Source organism: Silene latifolia, chromosome 10, assembly GCF_048544455.1.
Source record: "Silene latifolia isolate original U9 population chromosome 10, ASM4854445v1, whole genome shotgun sequence".
Taxonomy (NCBI): Eukaryota; Viridiplantae; Streptophyta; class Magnoliopsida; order Caryophyllales; family Caryophyllaceae; genus Silene; species Silene latifolia.
Window position 1 is genome coordinate 110,241,006 of NC_133535.1, and position 12,362 is coordinate 110,253,367.

The 12,362-nt window shown below is 37.8% G+C and overlaps 2 protein-coding genes and 1 non-coding gene across 3 annotated transcripts; 2 read left to right on the plus strand and 1 right to left on the minus strand.

Moving 5' to 3' along the window:
• Window positions 1–2,186: 2,186 nt before the first annotated feature.
• On the minus strand, window positions 2,187–2,293 carry LOC141609748 (small nucleolar RNA R71). The gene has a single exon (XR_012527662.1). It is a non-coding gene; the product is annotated as a small nucleolar RNA R71 (small nucleolar RNA).
• A 1,438-nt stretch (window positions 2,294–3,731) lies between these two features.
• Window positions 3,732–4,517, plus strand: LOC141608058 (uncharacterized). The gene has a single exon (XM_074427409.1). It carries the CDS (start codon window positions 3,732–3,734, stop codon window positions 4,515–4,517), a length of 786 nt encoding a protein of 261 aa, XP_074283510.1.
• Window positions 4,518–7,158: 2,641 nt separating this feature from the next.
• On the plus strand, window positions 7,159–11,221 carry LOC141608059 (uncharacterized). Its single transcript, XM_074427410.1, has 8 exons — window positions 7,159–7,494; window positions 7,673–7,813; window positions 8,050–8,242; window positions 8,339–8,681; window positions 8,862–8,977; window positions 9,071–9,351; window positions 10,077–11,002; window positions 11,200–11,221. The coding sequence occupies exons 1-8, from the start codon at window positions 7,159–7,161 to the stop codon at window positions 11,219–11,221; spliced, it is 2,358 nt and encodes a 785-aa protein (XP_074283511.1).
• Window positions 11,222–12,362: the final 1,141 nt, after the last annotated feature.

The window sequence follows — 12,362 nt, forward strand, 5'->3', positions numbered from 1 at the left end:
CTTTTGAAAAGTCGTGTTTGTCATTTTATTGTAATTACTTCTAATTAAATCGTTATAAGATAATAGTGTTTCATATTGTTTCTAGCTCGTTCAAATTGTGAACATTAGAAGAATAATCATGCACTTTCTTATTTATTTAAGATAGTCGAGTATTAGCATACTCAAGTGAGTTACAACTTGAGTTAGTTGTACGAGTGGGTTAATTATTTTGTAATCGGTGGAAAGGTACTAAAATAATTAATCGAGTATAATGGATGATGAGTCATTTTTGTATACACTTTTATGCCTCCCCTTTATATTATTTGAGACGATTTCCGTGCTATTTTATGCTATTTACATGCTTATTAAGTTAGAATCTAGTTATTACCGCATTTTGGTGTTTAAATGCAGGGATCATGCATTTGTAGAGCAAAACGAGCATACCGGAGCACCGCGGAGCTGGCATATAGGACACACGCTGCATGGCACGGATTTCTAGGAGATAAAGACAAGATTTGACATGGATTTGTTCGAAGAACCGAAGACTAGAAGACAAACTCGACCGAGTTTCACCAAACTCGATCTAGTTTCGGCCTGAACCGGCTGACGTGTCTTTTATTTCCAGATATTCTATTTTACCTAATTTTTATAATATGTACTCGGACGAATTAATTTAGGGTACGCTTTTCATACCTAGAGAACGCTTAGAAGACCTTTTTAGCAGTAAGAAAAACTTTCTTAGGATTGAGATCTAGAATTCTTTGCATCCGAATCTACGGTACTTTGTGTATCTTTATTTACTATTAATCAATTTAGTTTCTGTTAAATTATTAGTATCTCTTATTTTCTTTTATGCTTTCAATCATGTCTTCTATAATTATTATTGTTGTTGTTTTAATTAATATGCGTAGCTACATCCTTCATCTAGGGAGAAGGGGGATCTAGGTTGATTAAAAGGGGATTAATGAAGTAATTATTAGTAAGACCGCTTAAGTTATCGTTTGATTATTGTTTTCTTCTAATTATTTGATTTATGCCTGAATCTCTAATTAGTATAGCGAATTGATATTTCACCGACCGGGTTATATGCAATATAGGCTACGGTAATCAGATAGGTAAAGGTTAATTATAGCGATCGCATGTTAATCTGAATCTAAAGGGCATAATTGAATCGATAGATCTTGTGACCTTAGATAACTTGGTTGACCTTCTAATTCACTAAATTGCATCCCCGGATAATCAACTTAGCGAACCCGATTCCCTAGACTTTTAATCTCTATTGTTTACAAACTTTATTTATTTGCTTAATTAGTCACTTAGATACAAACAATCAAAACCTTCAAGAAACTGTTACCTTTCAGACGGACTTAATTAGTAAGCAAGCTAGACTTTACAGCCTCCCTGTGGATTCGATACTTTTCTTGCCACTAGCTATTGTTAGTAGTATCATAGGTTTTACTTTGATTTAGGGAAGACGACTTTGCCCTTATCAAATTTGGCGCCGTTGCCGGGGAGGCAACAATTTTCTGTTTGTTTTATTATTTAGTTTGTCTTTTGTCTCAGGGAACTTTAGTTCCTTGAGACCGTTTCTCACACTTCTCTTGTTAGTTTCGTTTATGCCCAGGTCTCACAGGTCTGAACTTGTTTCTCCAGATCCAGAACCTGAGAGGACTTTTCGTTACAGACGACAGTTTCAGAGAGAAGTTGGTCAAGTGGAAGACTTGAGTACATTTGACAGTGATACTGAGCATTCACTTACTTCAGATAATCCGTCTTTTGAAGAAGACATTGATTTTTCTGATACTTCTGTTCCAGTTCCTACAACAATCAAGATGCCTACTTTAGCAAGTCACACTGAGCCAACTTTGGATTCCATTCCAAAGGGATTCAAACTTCCTACTGGTGATAAGGGAAGTTTTGAAATTCGTCCATCTTATATCAATCTGGTAGAGTGGAATATGTTTGGAGGAAGATCTGGAGAGGATCCTGCCAAGCATATGGAGAAGTTTATCACATATTGTTGCTCTATTCCTTTGACTGCTGGGGTGACTCAGGATCAAGTGAAGCAAACTTTGTTCCCTTTCTCCCTACAAGATGATGCAGCGGAGTGGCTACGTGATCTGGATATGGAGTCTAATTCCATCACTGACTGGAATTCTCTAGCTCTTGCATTCTACAAGAGATACTTCCCTCCACAAAAGACGAATAATCTAAGGAGTCAGATCACAAGTTTTAAACAAGGTCCTACTGAAGACCTTAATGAAGCATGGATACGCTTCAAAAGATTGGTACGTTCAGTTCCTCACCATGGCTTTCCGATTTGGTTCCTGTGTAACCAATTTTATAATGGACTGTACGATGATCACCGTGCCTTGCTTGATGCTTCTGCAAATGGGAGGTTCCAAAAGAATACTAATGATGATAGTTCATAGAAGCTGATTGATGATATGGCTACTCACACTGCTGAGTATGGTAATCCAAGAGGAAGTACTAGAGGTAGTGGAACTGATAGTACAGTTGCTGCAAAGTTAGATACTATAACTGCTGCAATTGCTGAGTTGCAGACCACCCAATCCTTGGGAAACAAGAAGACGGTTAATGCTATGACTCAGCAAGAGGAATCTTGTGCTCGTTGTGGTTTTGATGGTCATATTGCTGCTGAATGTTTAAGTACAATTGAGCAAGTTAATGCTTTCCAATCTTATAAGCAAGGTAATCTTTTCTCTAATTTCTATAATGAAAGGACTAGAGAGCATCCGAACCTCCAATGGTCAAGCCATAATGTGCAGAACCCGCAACCACAACAACAGAATTCAACATATACTATTCCTCAAAACCGTGGGAATCCAAGGCCGAATCAAGGGGGGAATCAGTTCAATCAAGGGGGTAATCAATTCAATAATCAACGTCAACAACAGTTTCAGCCGTTGCAACCTCCTCCCCCAGCTCCTAATAATGATATGGCCGAGTTGAAAACTATGTTGCAACAAAGTTTACAGAATCAGCAGAAGCAAGCATCTCAAATTAACGAGCTCATAGCACACAACAAGATTCTAGATACCCAAGTTTCTCAGATTGCTGCCCAAAATCACTCTAAACAGCCCGGTACCCTTCCTCCACAAGGGAAGCAAGCTCATGAGCATGCAAATGTAATTCATTTGAGGAGTGGCACTACCTATGAAGGTCCGAAAATGCCCGTTGAGGAAGAAGAGCATCCATTTATGCATTCTAGAGGATTGGGGAATTTTGAATTGAGCGACGATGAGAAAGATGCCAGTAATGATACAGCACTTCCTACGAAAAAGAAGAACGATGCAGAAGCTGTTTTAGCTAAAACTTGACAGAGTTCCAAAAAACTCGATAGAGTTTCTTCTCAAATTGTTACTCATGCTACTGGAAGTGACGTGGGTCATGATACTGGAGTTTCGGATGAAACTCGACCGAGTTTCCAAAAACTCGATCGAGTTTTGTCTCCTGTAGCTCCTGATGTCCCTGCTTCGTCGAGTTCTGCAAAGGAAGCCGTGCCAATTACTATTCCACTACCTTTTCCGCATCGACAACAGAAGTCAAAACTTGATACGCAACTGAAGCGATTCATGGAAGTAGTGAAGAACTTGCAAGTGAGTGTTCCATTTACTGATTTGATCACTCAAGTGCCGGCTTATGCGAAGTTTATGAAAGAGATATTGACAAGGAAGAGATCCTTTGATGAAGTAGAGACGGTTGCATTCACTCAGAAGTGCACAGCTGCGATGCACGCTACCATTCCACCAAAGCTAAAGGATCCAGGGAGTTTTTCTATCCCTTGTCATATAGGTCATTTAGCTATTAGTAAAGCTCTTTGTGATTCTGGAGCTAGTGTCAATGTTATGCCGTATTCAATATGTAAAAAGCTTAATATGGGTCAACTTAATATCACTAATATGACTCTACAGATGGCTGACCGTTCTTTACAACGCCCTCTAGGTGTTTTAGAAGACGTGCCAGTTAGAATAGGGAAATATTTCATTCCAGTTGACTTCGTTATTCTTGATATGGCTAAAGATGTCCACATCCCCATCATTCTAGGCAGACCATTCCTTTATACCACAGGGGCCATTATAGATTTGGGGAGAGGCCGCCTGACATTAGTTTTAGGAGATGATTTGATCACTTTTGATTTAGAAAAAGCATTAAAGCAACCCATGATTGAGGAAACTTGTAATAGAATTGATATTATTGATTTGACTGTTGATGACTCTCTTTCTTTGAACTTGGATAGGGATCCTTTGGAGATTGCCCTGCTGACTGATCCAGCTATTGAGACGAGCTCATGGAGTCCAGAAGTTTTTGCAGTAGAGAAGTTGATGACTGGAGAGGAATGCAAAGAAAATAAGGTTTTGAGCTTAGGTAGCCCCTCAAAGGCTGCCAAGGTACAGAAACCTGAACTTAAACCCCTTCCCTCTCATCTTAAGTATATATTTCTGGACACTTGTGAGATGAATCCTGTAATTGTCAATGCTAGTGTTGGACCATGTGGTCATATGCTTATGTTTTGATAATGACAAGTATAAATATTATGTGCTTTAAATACTCTTGCTCGTAAAGGTTTGTTAAGTCCTTCACAGAATAGTCAAGTTACATACAAGCAGAGTTATAGCGAGATTACTATAACTTTGACAAGAACAAGTGAAGACTTACGAAACGATCTCAAGCAAGTATCATCTGATTTGTGAAGAATATCAAGCATTGATTAGAAGACATGATATAGAAGGCTTGGACTATATCATTGAAGAAATTCTTAATGCGTCAGTGGAACCGTAACAAGTTTCAAGCTGATGATCATTTAAGCAAAGACTTGATCAAGTCTATAAAGAAGCTCCAAGATGAAGAGCTTACGATCACGGAAGAGACTACCTACTACTGAAGATCTCCAGGAAGATTAGTTAGTATTAGGATGTCCATCAAGTAACGGTACTTAAAGAATGGTATTGGAAAGTTGAAGTTATAGCCGTTGACTATAACTTTACACTTGACAAGCTTGGGGTTATAGCTTGTGTGCTATAACTTTGGGCAGAATTAGTCGGCACGATTTTCACAAAATCTTATCTACGAATAAGTTTTTATAAAATACTTTTTATAAAACATTAGTATATATAATAGAGATAATATAAATATATTATTGGTCACTTAAATGAATTGTTTACGTTTCCTTATTGGTTAGTAAAGCGATGTTATAGTCGTCATGCTACCTAGGGTTTACGGAAACATTTGACCTAATCCACAATTGGGCCAAGTGAGTTTTGGACGACCTAGGGTTCTGCGCCGCCTAGGGTTTCGGCTCCATGGGAACCGTGCCTCCTAGGGTTTCGGCCTTCTAGGGTTTTGTGCCTCTTATGGTCAACTCCTTGGACAAGTAAACTATCTTATCCTATATTCTAACAAGATAATTTATTATCTTGAAGAATATTTGTGATAGATTTATTTACTTAACAAGATTATCTTTTGATTTAATTAAGATTAAATAAGATTCTAGTTTATCTTATTTACTTAATTAAATTATCTTGTGGATTAAATAATATTAGAAAGATTTATTTCTTTCTTTCTAAGCCATGATCTACACGGCTAGATCTAGGGTTTTTCGACCAAACCCTAGTTCCTATCACTACTATAAATACTTATGTTCGTTCTTCATTTCAAGATGACTTTTTTTCGAGAATCAAAATCCTTATGCAAACAATCTGTGTTTATTATTTTAAAGAGTTTTAAAATTATTTTGTTTTGACAAACGAAAAGTCGTGCTTCAAGTTCTTATCATTCTTCAAGTTACGTTACGAGATAATAGTGTTTAGATTCGCCTCTTACTCGTTCAATTGTGTGAACACTTAGAAGGGCAATCAAACTACTTTCTTAGTAACTTAAGATAGTGCAAACCGAATATCGAGTGATATTCAAATTGAGTCACAGTTAGAGTTAGCTGTGCGAGTGGGTTGATAAATTTGTAATCCGGAGAAAGGTACTAAATTTATTAATCGAGAATAGTGGACGTAGGCTTCGACTTGTGAGGCTGAACCACTTCAAAATCCCGTGTGTCTCTTTCTCTCTTTCGTACGTTTTACTTTCGTGTTTTCCTTTACATTTCGCTTACTCTGATTAATTGATTAGTTAAAGTTTACTCAATAAACTTTAAGTAATTAATTTTATAGTCATAGAAATAAAAAGTGGGCAATAGTTTTTCAAATACTCAATTCACCCCCCCCCCCCTCTTAAGTATTTGCCCTTGGATAGACTCTTCAATTGGTATCAGAGCCTCGTGCTCTTGATTGCCTAACCGCTAGAGTTAGATCCTTCTATCCTTTTACTTTTTATTTTAATTTTTCCGCTGTTTATTTTTACACGTGTGCAATGGATTCCAAGTACTTAAAATGTCCTATCTTCGATGGGAAGAATTATAGTCTTTGGAAGAACATGATGACACACTACATTAAAGGACACGATTGGGAGTGCTGGACGATCATCAAGAATAGTCCTCATAAAATTCTTGTTGGTATGACTGAAGGCACTAGCTATGAAAAGGAAGAGGAAGACTATGTCGAGGCCGACTTCAAGAAGACAGAGAAAAACTCAAAAGCCATTAGTTTATTACAAAACGGCATGGTATCGACTGAGTTCGATCGTTTTTCATCTTGCTCTTCGGCCAAGGAGATATGGGATGGACTCGAGTTAGCCTATGAAGGGACGTCAGCCGTTAGGAAGTACCGCATTGACTTACTGATTCAAAAGTATGAACTTTTCAAAATGGAAAAGAATGAATCACTCGATAGTATGTCGGCGCGCTTCTCAACGATAATTAACGAGCTGAAAAATCTTGGTAGAACTTATAGCTCAGAGGATATAGCTAGAAAAGTTCTAAGAAGTCTTACCAAGAAATGGCGCCCTAAGGTTACAGTCATGGAAGAATGTAGGGATCTCTCATCATTGCCCTATGCAGAACTTATTGGAGCTCTAATGGCTCATGAACTCGTCCTGGATGACGATGAGGCCGAGCCCAGTATTACGAAGAATAATCTGGCTCTTCAAGCTTCTGCAAAGGATGATGTTGAAGGTGAAGACCTTTAAGAGGAAACCGTTTTGTTTGCTAGACGAATAAATAAGAGAGTGTTTCGAAGTAAGCAAACAAAATCGTCTAATTCAAAAGGTATGACGCCAAACAAGAAAACTTCTGAGTTTAAGAACACGTTCGCGAATAGAGGATGCTTCAAGTGCGGAGAATCCGGACATATGATTAAAGACTGTCCCACATGGGACAAAATCAAAGACAAAGCTCAACGTGACAAGACTAAGAAGGAGTTTAAACAAGTGTTGATTGTGTCTTGCTGGGGAGATCTCGAAACAGAGGATGACGACGAGTCAGAAGAAGAAGAAGTTGCTAACTTGTGTTTTAGCAACAATGGATCAGACAACGACAACGATAAAGAAAGCTTGGAGTCCGTGTGTTGCTTCATAGGGGACTCTGAATCTGATGAAGAAGAAGAGGTAAGCTTTCTCGAACTTAAGAAACAAGTTAAGAAGTTGCCAAAAAATGCGCTTATTAAGCACTTCGAGCAATGTCTTGAGAATAGTCATGAGATGGAACTTGAAATCAATGAATTAAAAGCTCGATTTTTGAGATTGCTTTGAAGAGAACTATAATTTCAAAGCTGACGCTAAAAAGCTCAAATCCAAAGTTATAGCTGAAGCAGCTACAACTTTAGATAAGACAAATGCTGAGAAGAAGATTCTTGAGTCTAAAGTTATAGCCCATGACGCTATAACCTCAGATCTGAAACTCAACATTAAGCATCTTCAAGCCAAGGTTATAGCTAGTGATGCTAAAACCCTAGAGTCAAAAAAGTCATAGAGCGTCTTGAAACAAAGGCCACAAATAGAGAAGCGGTGATCTTAGATCAAGAAAAGGAAATTAATTCTCTCGAAGAAGCAATTGAAAGAATCGAGAAAGTACTCTCTTATCTTTGAGAAATCACATATAGATCGAGTACAAAGTTTAGAAAAAGAGATTCAAGTTCTTCATGACAATTCTAAAGACATTAGCTCTTTGTAGTTGTAGAAGACCACACTGAATGTGATGAAGAGATCCAATCTCTTAAAAATTTACTTCTACATGCTAGGAAAGTCCACGATAAGTGGGAAGGTAGTGCTCAAGTCCTAGATTTCTTAACTGAGCAATCAGATAATAATTTGAAACAAGGTCTAGGATATGAATGCTACAGTCGTAGAGACCATAGTAAGTGCAAAGAAACTCCTTCCGAAAAAGATTTTAGGAAGAGAAAATATACGAACTTACCTGAATATTTGATTTGCAATTATTGTGGTGTCTCAGGACACGTCCAAGATAACTGTGTTAAACGTGTGCAAGATTTGCGCAAAAACACTGAATATGCTAACACGTCTAACATAGTTGTCGAAGACATCGATTCTTCTACAGATAAGTCAGATACTGAAGTAGAACGAAATAATAATTTTCGTTGGTATTATGATAGAAGTTTCGAGTACAAGAAAAAGGCTGATGCACCTAAACGACCACCAAAGCCTACAGAGTCTATTAAGACTAAGGCTCCCCCTAGACAGCCTTTTAGGAGACCTATAGAGAAGACCAAAACTCAACCTAGGACTATACCTAGACAAACCCCCACGATTCCTAAGAAGAAAATCGTTAGACAAGTGTGGGTTAGGAAAGACTTGGTCTATAGAGTAACTAACGTTAAAGGACCCAACTTAGCTTGGGTACCTAAAAACTGTCTCTAATTCTCTAGCAGGTCGTACTGAAGGAAAACAACATATGGTACCTTGATAGTGGATGCTCAAGGCACATGACTGGTAATGTAAATTTGTTTCTTTCAAAGAACCCTTCATGGTGGATTTGTCACTTTTGGTGATAACAAGAAGGGTAAGGTTATTGGCATCGGTAAGGTTGGCATATCATCTTCTAGTGCTATTGGCGATGTTTACCTAGTAAGTGGTCTCAAGTATAATTTGCTTAGTATCTCTCAATTATGTGACAAGGGAAATAAAGTAGTCTTTCATTCAGATTCTTGTCGTATCATAATTGAAGGAACTAGCAATATTGTGCTTGAAGGACAACGAGTTAAGAATGTCTATAAACTTGATTTGAATAATATTCCGTCTAACTCGTTTACGTGTATGAAAGTAACTGTTGATGATCCTTGTCTTTGGCACAAAAGGTTTGCTCACATTAATGCTCTAACTTTGAACAAGCTTAAGAGATGGGATTTGGTTGAAGGACTACCGTCAATCAGATTCGACCAAGAGACTCTATGTGACTCCTGTGCTCGCTGCAAACATGTAAGATCGTCGTTCAAACCTAAGAGAATGGTAAGTACGAAAGAACCGCTGGAACTTGTACATATGGATCTATGTGGCCCAATGAAGGTAAGAAGTAGAGGCGGATCCAGGTATGTTTTCGTTCTAGTAGATGATTACTCTAGGTTTGTTTGGCCGATATTTCTCAATTCAAAAGATGAAACTTTCGATGAATTTATAGTATTAATGAAGCTTGCCCAAAACAAGTATAAGTCGAAGTTAGTTTCAATTCGTACGGATCATGGCACCGAATTTGATAATCATGCTTTTATAGAATATTGTAGAGAGAATGGTGTTGGGCATAACTTCTCGGACTACGAACTCCACAACAAAACGGTGTCGTAGAACGTATGAATCGAACATTAGAGGATATGGCCCGTACTATGTTGTTATGTAGTGGCTTACCTCGTAACTTTTGGGCAGAAGTTATTAGTACTGCATGCTATGTTCATAATCGTGCTTTAATTAGACCGATTCTCAAGAAGACTCCCTATGAGCTTCTTAGAGGTCGAAAACCTAACATAGCACATCTTCGATGTTTCGGGAGTAAATGTTTTGTCCATAATAATGGCAAAAATAGATTAAGTAAATTCGATCCCCGAAGCGACGAAGCTGTGTTTGTTGGTTATTCTAGTCATAGCAAAGCTTATAAGGTTTTCAATAAGAGAACCTTATGCATAGAGGAAAGTGTTCATGTTGTTTTTGATGAGAATGACATGTTTGATAAAGCTGTACAGGATGAGGAAGAGGATTTGGACGATCCAGACTTCAGATTATCTAAAGAGGATCCTCCAGAATTGGATGACGAGAATAAGGAGATTGAAGGCACAAAGGATGAACAAGGATGCCCTTCAAATGATAAAGAGAAAACGGAGAGCATAGTTGATGATACTATAACCTCTTCTCAATCCAAAAGTTCAGAGACCGAAGTTATACCTAATGAAGATATAACTTCAACTTCTAGACAAAGTAGTGGAGTTAAAGTTATAGCTGACTCCACTATAACCCCAGGCACAAGCTCAGGGGGAACGAGGATTGAGACTCATTCATTAGAAGATGGTCAGCCTAGTTCAAATGACGATGTGCCTCCAACCTCTAAGAAATGGAAATATAAAGGTTCACATCCAATGGATACGATCCTAGGTAGTTTGAATGACGGAGTTAAAACTCGTCGGAAGCTTAACAACTTCTGCTCATTTTATTCCTTTCTCTCGAATATAGAGCCTGCAAACATCAAAGAAGCACTTGCAGAACCAGATTGGATCGTGGCTATGCAAGAGGAATTACAACAGTTTGAGCGCAACAAAGTATGGCACTTGGTTCCAAGGCCAAAGGATCGAACCATCATTGGTACACGTTGGGTATTCCGCAACAAGCTAGATGATACGGGAGTTATAGTTCTCAACAAGGCAAGATTGGTAGTACAAGGGTACAACCAACAAGAAGGAATCGACTATGATGAAACCTTCGCTCCCGTTGCCAGATTAGAGGCTATTAGACTGTTAATAGCATTTGCTGCTCACAAGGGGATTAAACTATTTCAAATGGACGTTAAGACAGCATTTCTTAACGGTTATTTGAACGAAGAGGTTTTTGTTGAGCAACCTCCAGGTTTCTTAGATAGCAAGTTTCAAAACCATGTTTTTAAACTAGACAAAGCATTGTATGGTTTGAAACAAGCACCAAGGTCTTGGTACGACAGATTGTCAAAATATCTTCTAGATAGTGGTTTCAAAAGAGGATCTGTCGACAAAACCTTGTTCTTGAAATCTGAAGATTCTGATCTATTAGTTGTACAAATTTATGTTGATGATATTATATTTGGTTCTACTAATAATCGTTTGTGCAAGAATTTTTCAGAATTGATGACCTCCGAATTTGAGATGAGCATGATGGGAGAACTCAAGTTCTTCCTTGGTCTACAGATTCAACAAACGAAAGAATGCATCATGATTCACCAACAAAAATACATTAAAGAGCTACTCAAGAAGTTTGGAATGAAAGACAGTCGTTCTAAGCCAACTCCTATGGGAACAGATAAGAAGTTGACTTTGGACGAAAACGGTAAGTCTGTCGATGAGACGACTTATCGAGGTATGATTGGCTCACTTCTCTATTTAACTGCTAGTCGCCCAGATATCATGTTTAGTGTGTGCGTGTGTGCCCGATTTCAATCGTGCCCTAAAGAGTCGCACATGTTGGCAGTTAAGAGAATATTAAAGTATTTAATTGGTACATCGAATTTATATCTGTGGTATCCTATGGAATGTAATTTCGATCTAATAGGGTATTCAGATGCAGATTATGCAGGATGTTCACTTGACAGAAAAAGTACGTCAGGCATTGCTACGTTTGTTGGACCATGTATTGTTACTTGGGGGTCGAAGAAGCAAAATTCAGTCGCTTTATCTACTGCTGAAGCCGAATATATTGCCGCTGGTTTGGTATGTTCTCAATTATTATGGCTTAAACAGCAATTATGTGATTATGGTATCGATGTAGGTTGTATTCCTATTCTATGTGATAATACGAGTGCTATTGTTATATCTAAATACCCCCTCAAAGACTCACGGACCAAACACATAGACATTAGACACCATTTTCTACGGGATCATGTAGATAAGGGCAACATTCGACTTGAATTTTGTAGTACGGAAAAACAATGGGCAGATATATTTACCAAAGCGTTAGCTAGAGAACGTTTTGAGATTTTGCGGTTGGAAATTGGTTTAATCGGTGGCAGTTAAACTTGTCACAAATATTTTATTCTTTTTATGACTGACTAGAAATTGACGAGATTGTATGACTGTGTCCGTATTATTTCGTTGCAATTATAATTATGTGAATATGTGTTTTAATTCGAGATTATAATTTTAATTTGCTAAGTCATTATACGGTGTAGCATCATACGATCATCTCTTATTCTAGACTTTACCTTAAGCGAAATATTGCTAAAACCGTGTTTTTTACCCTAACCAAAAATCTATCCTTTTTACCTAATTATAACCGAAATCTATCCTTTT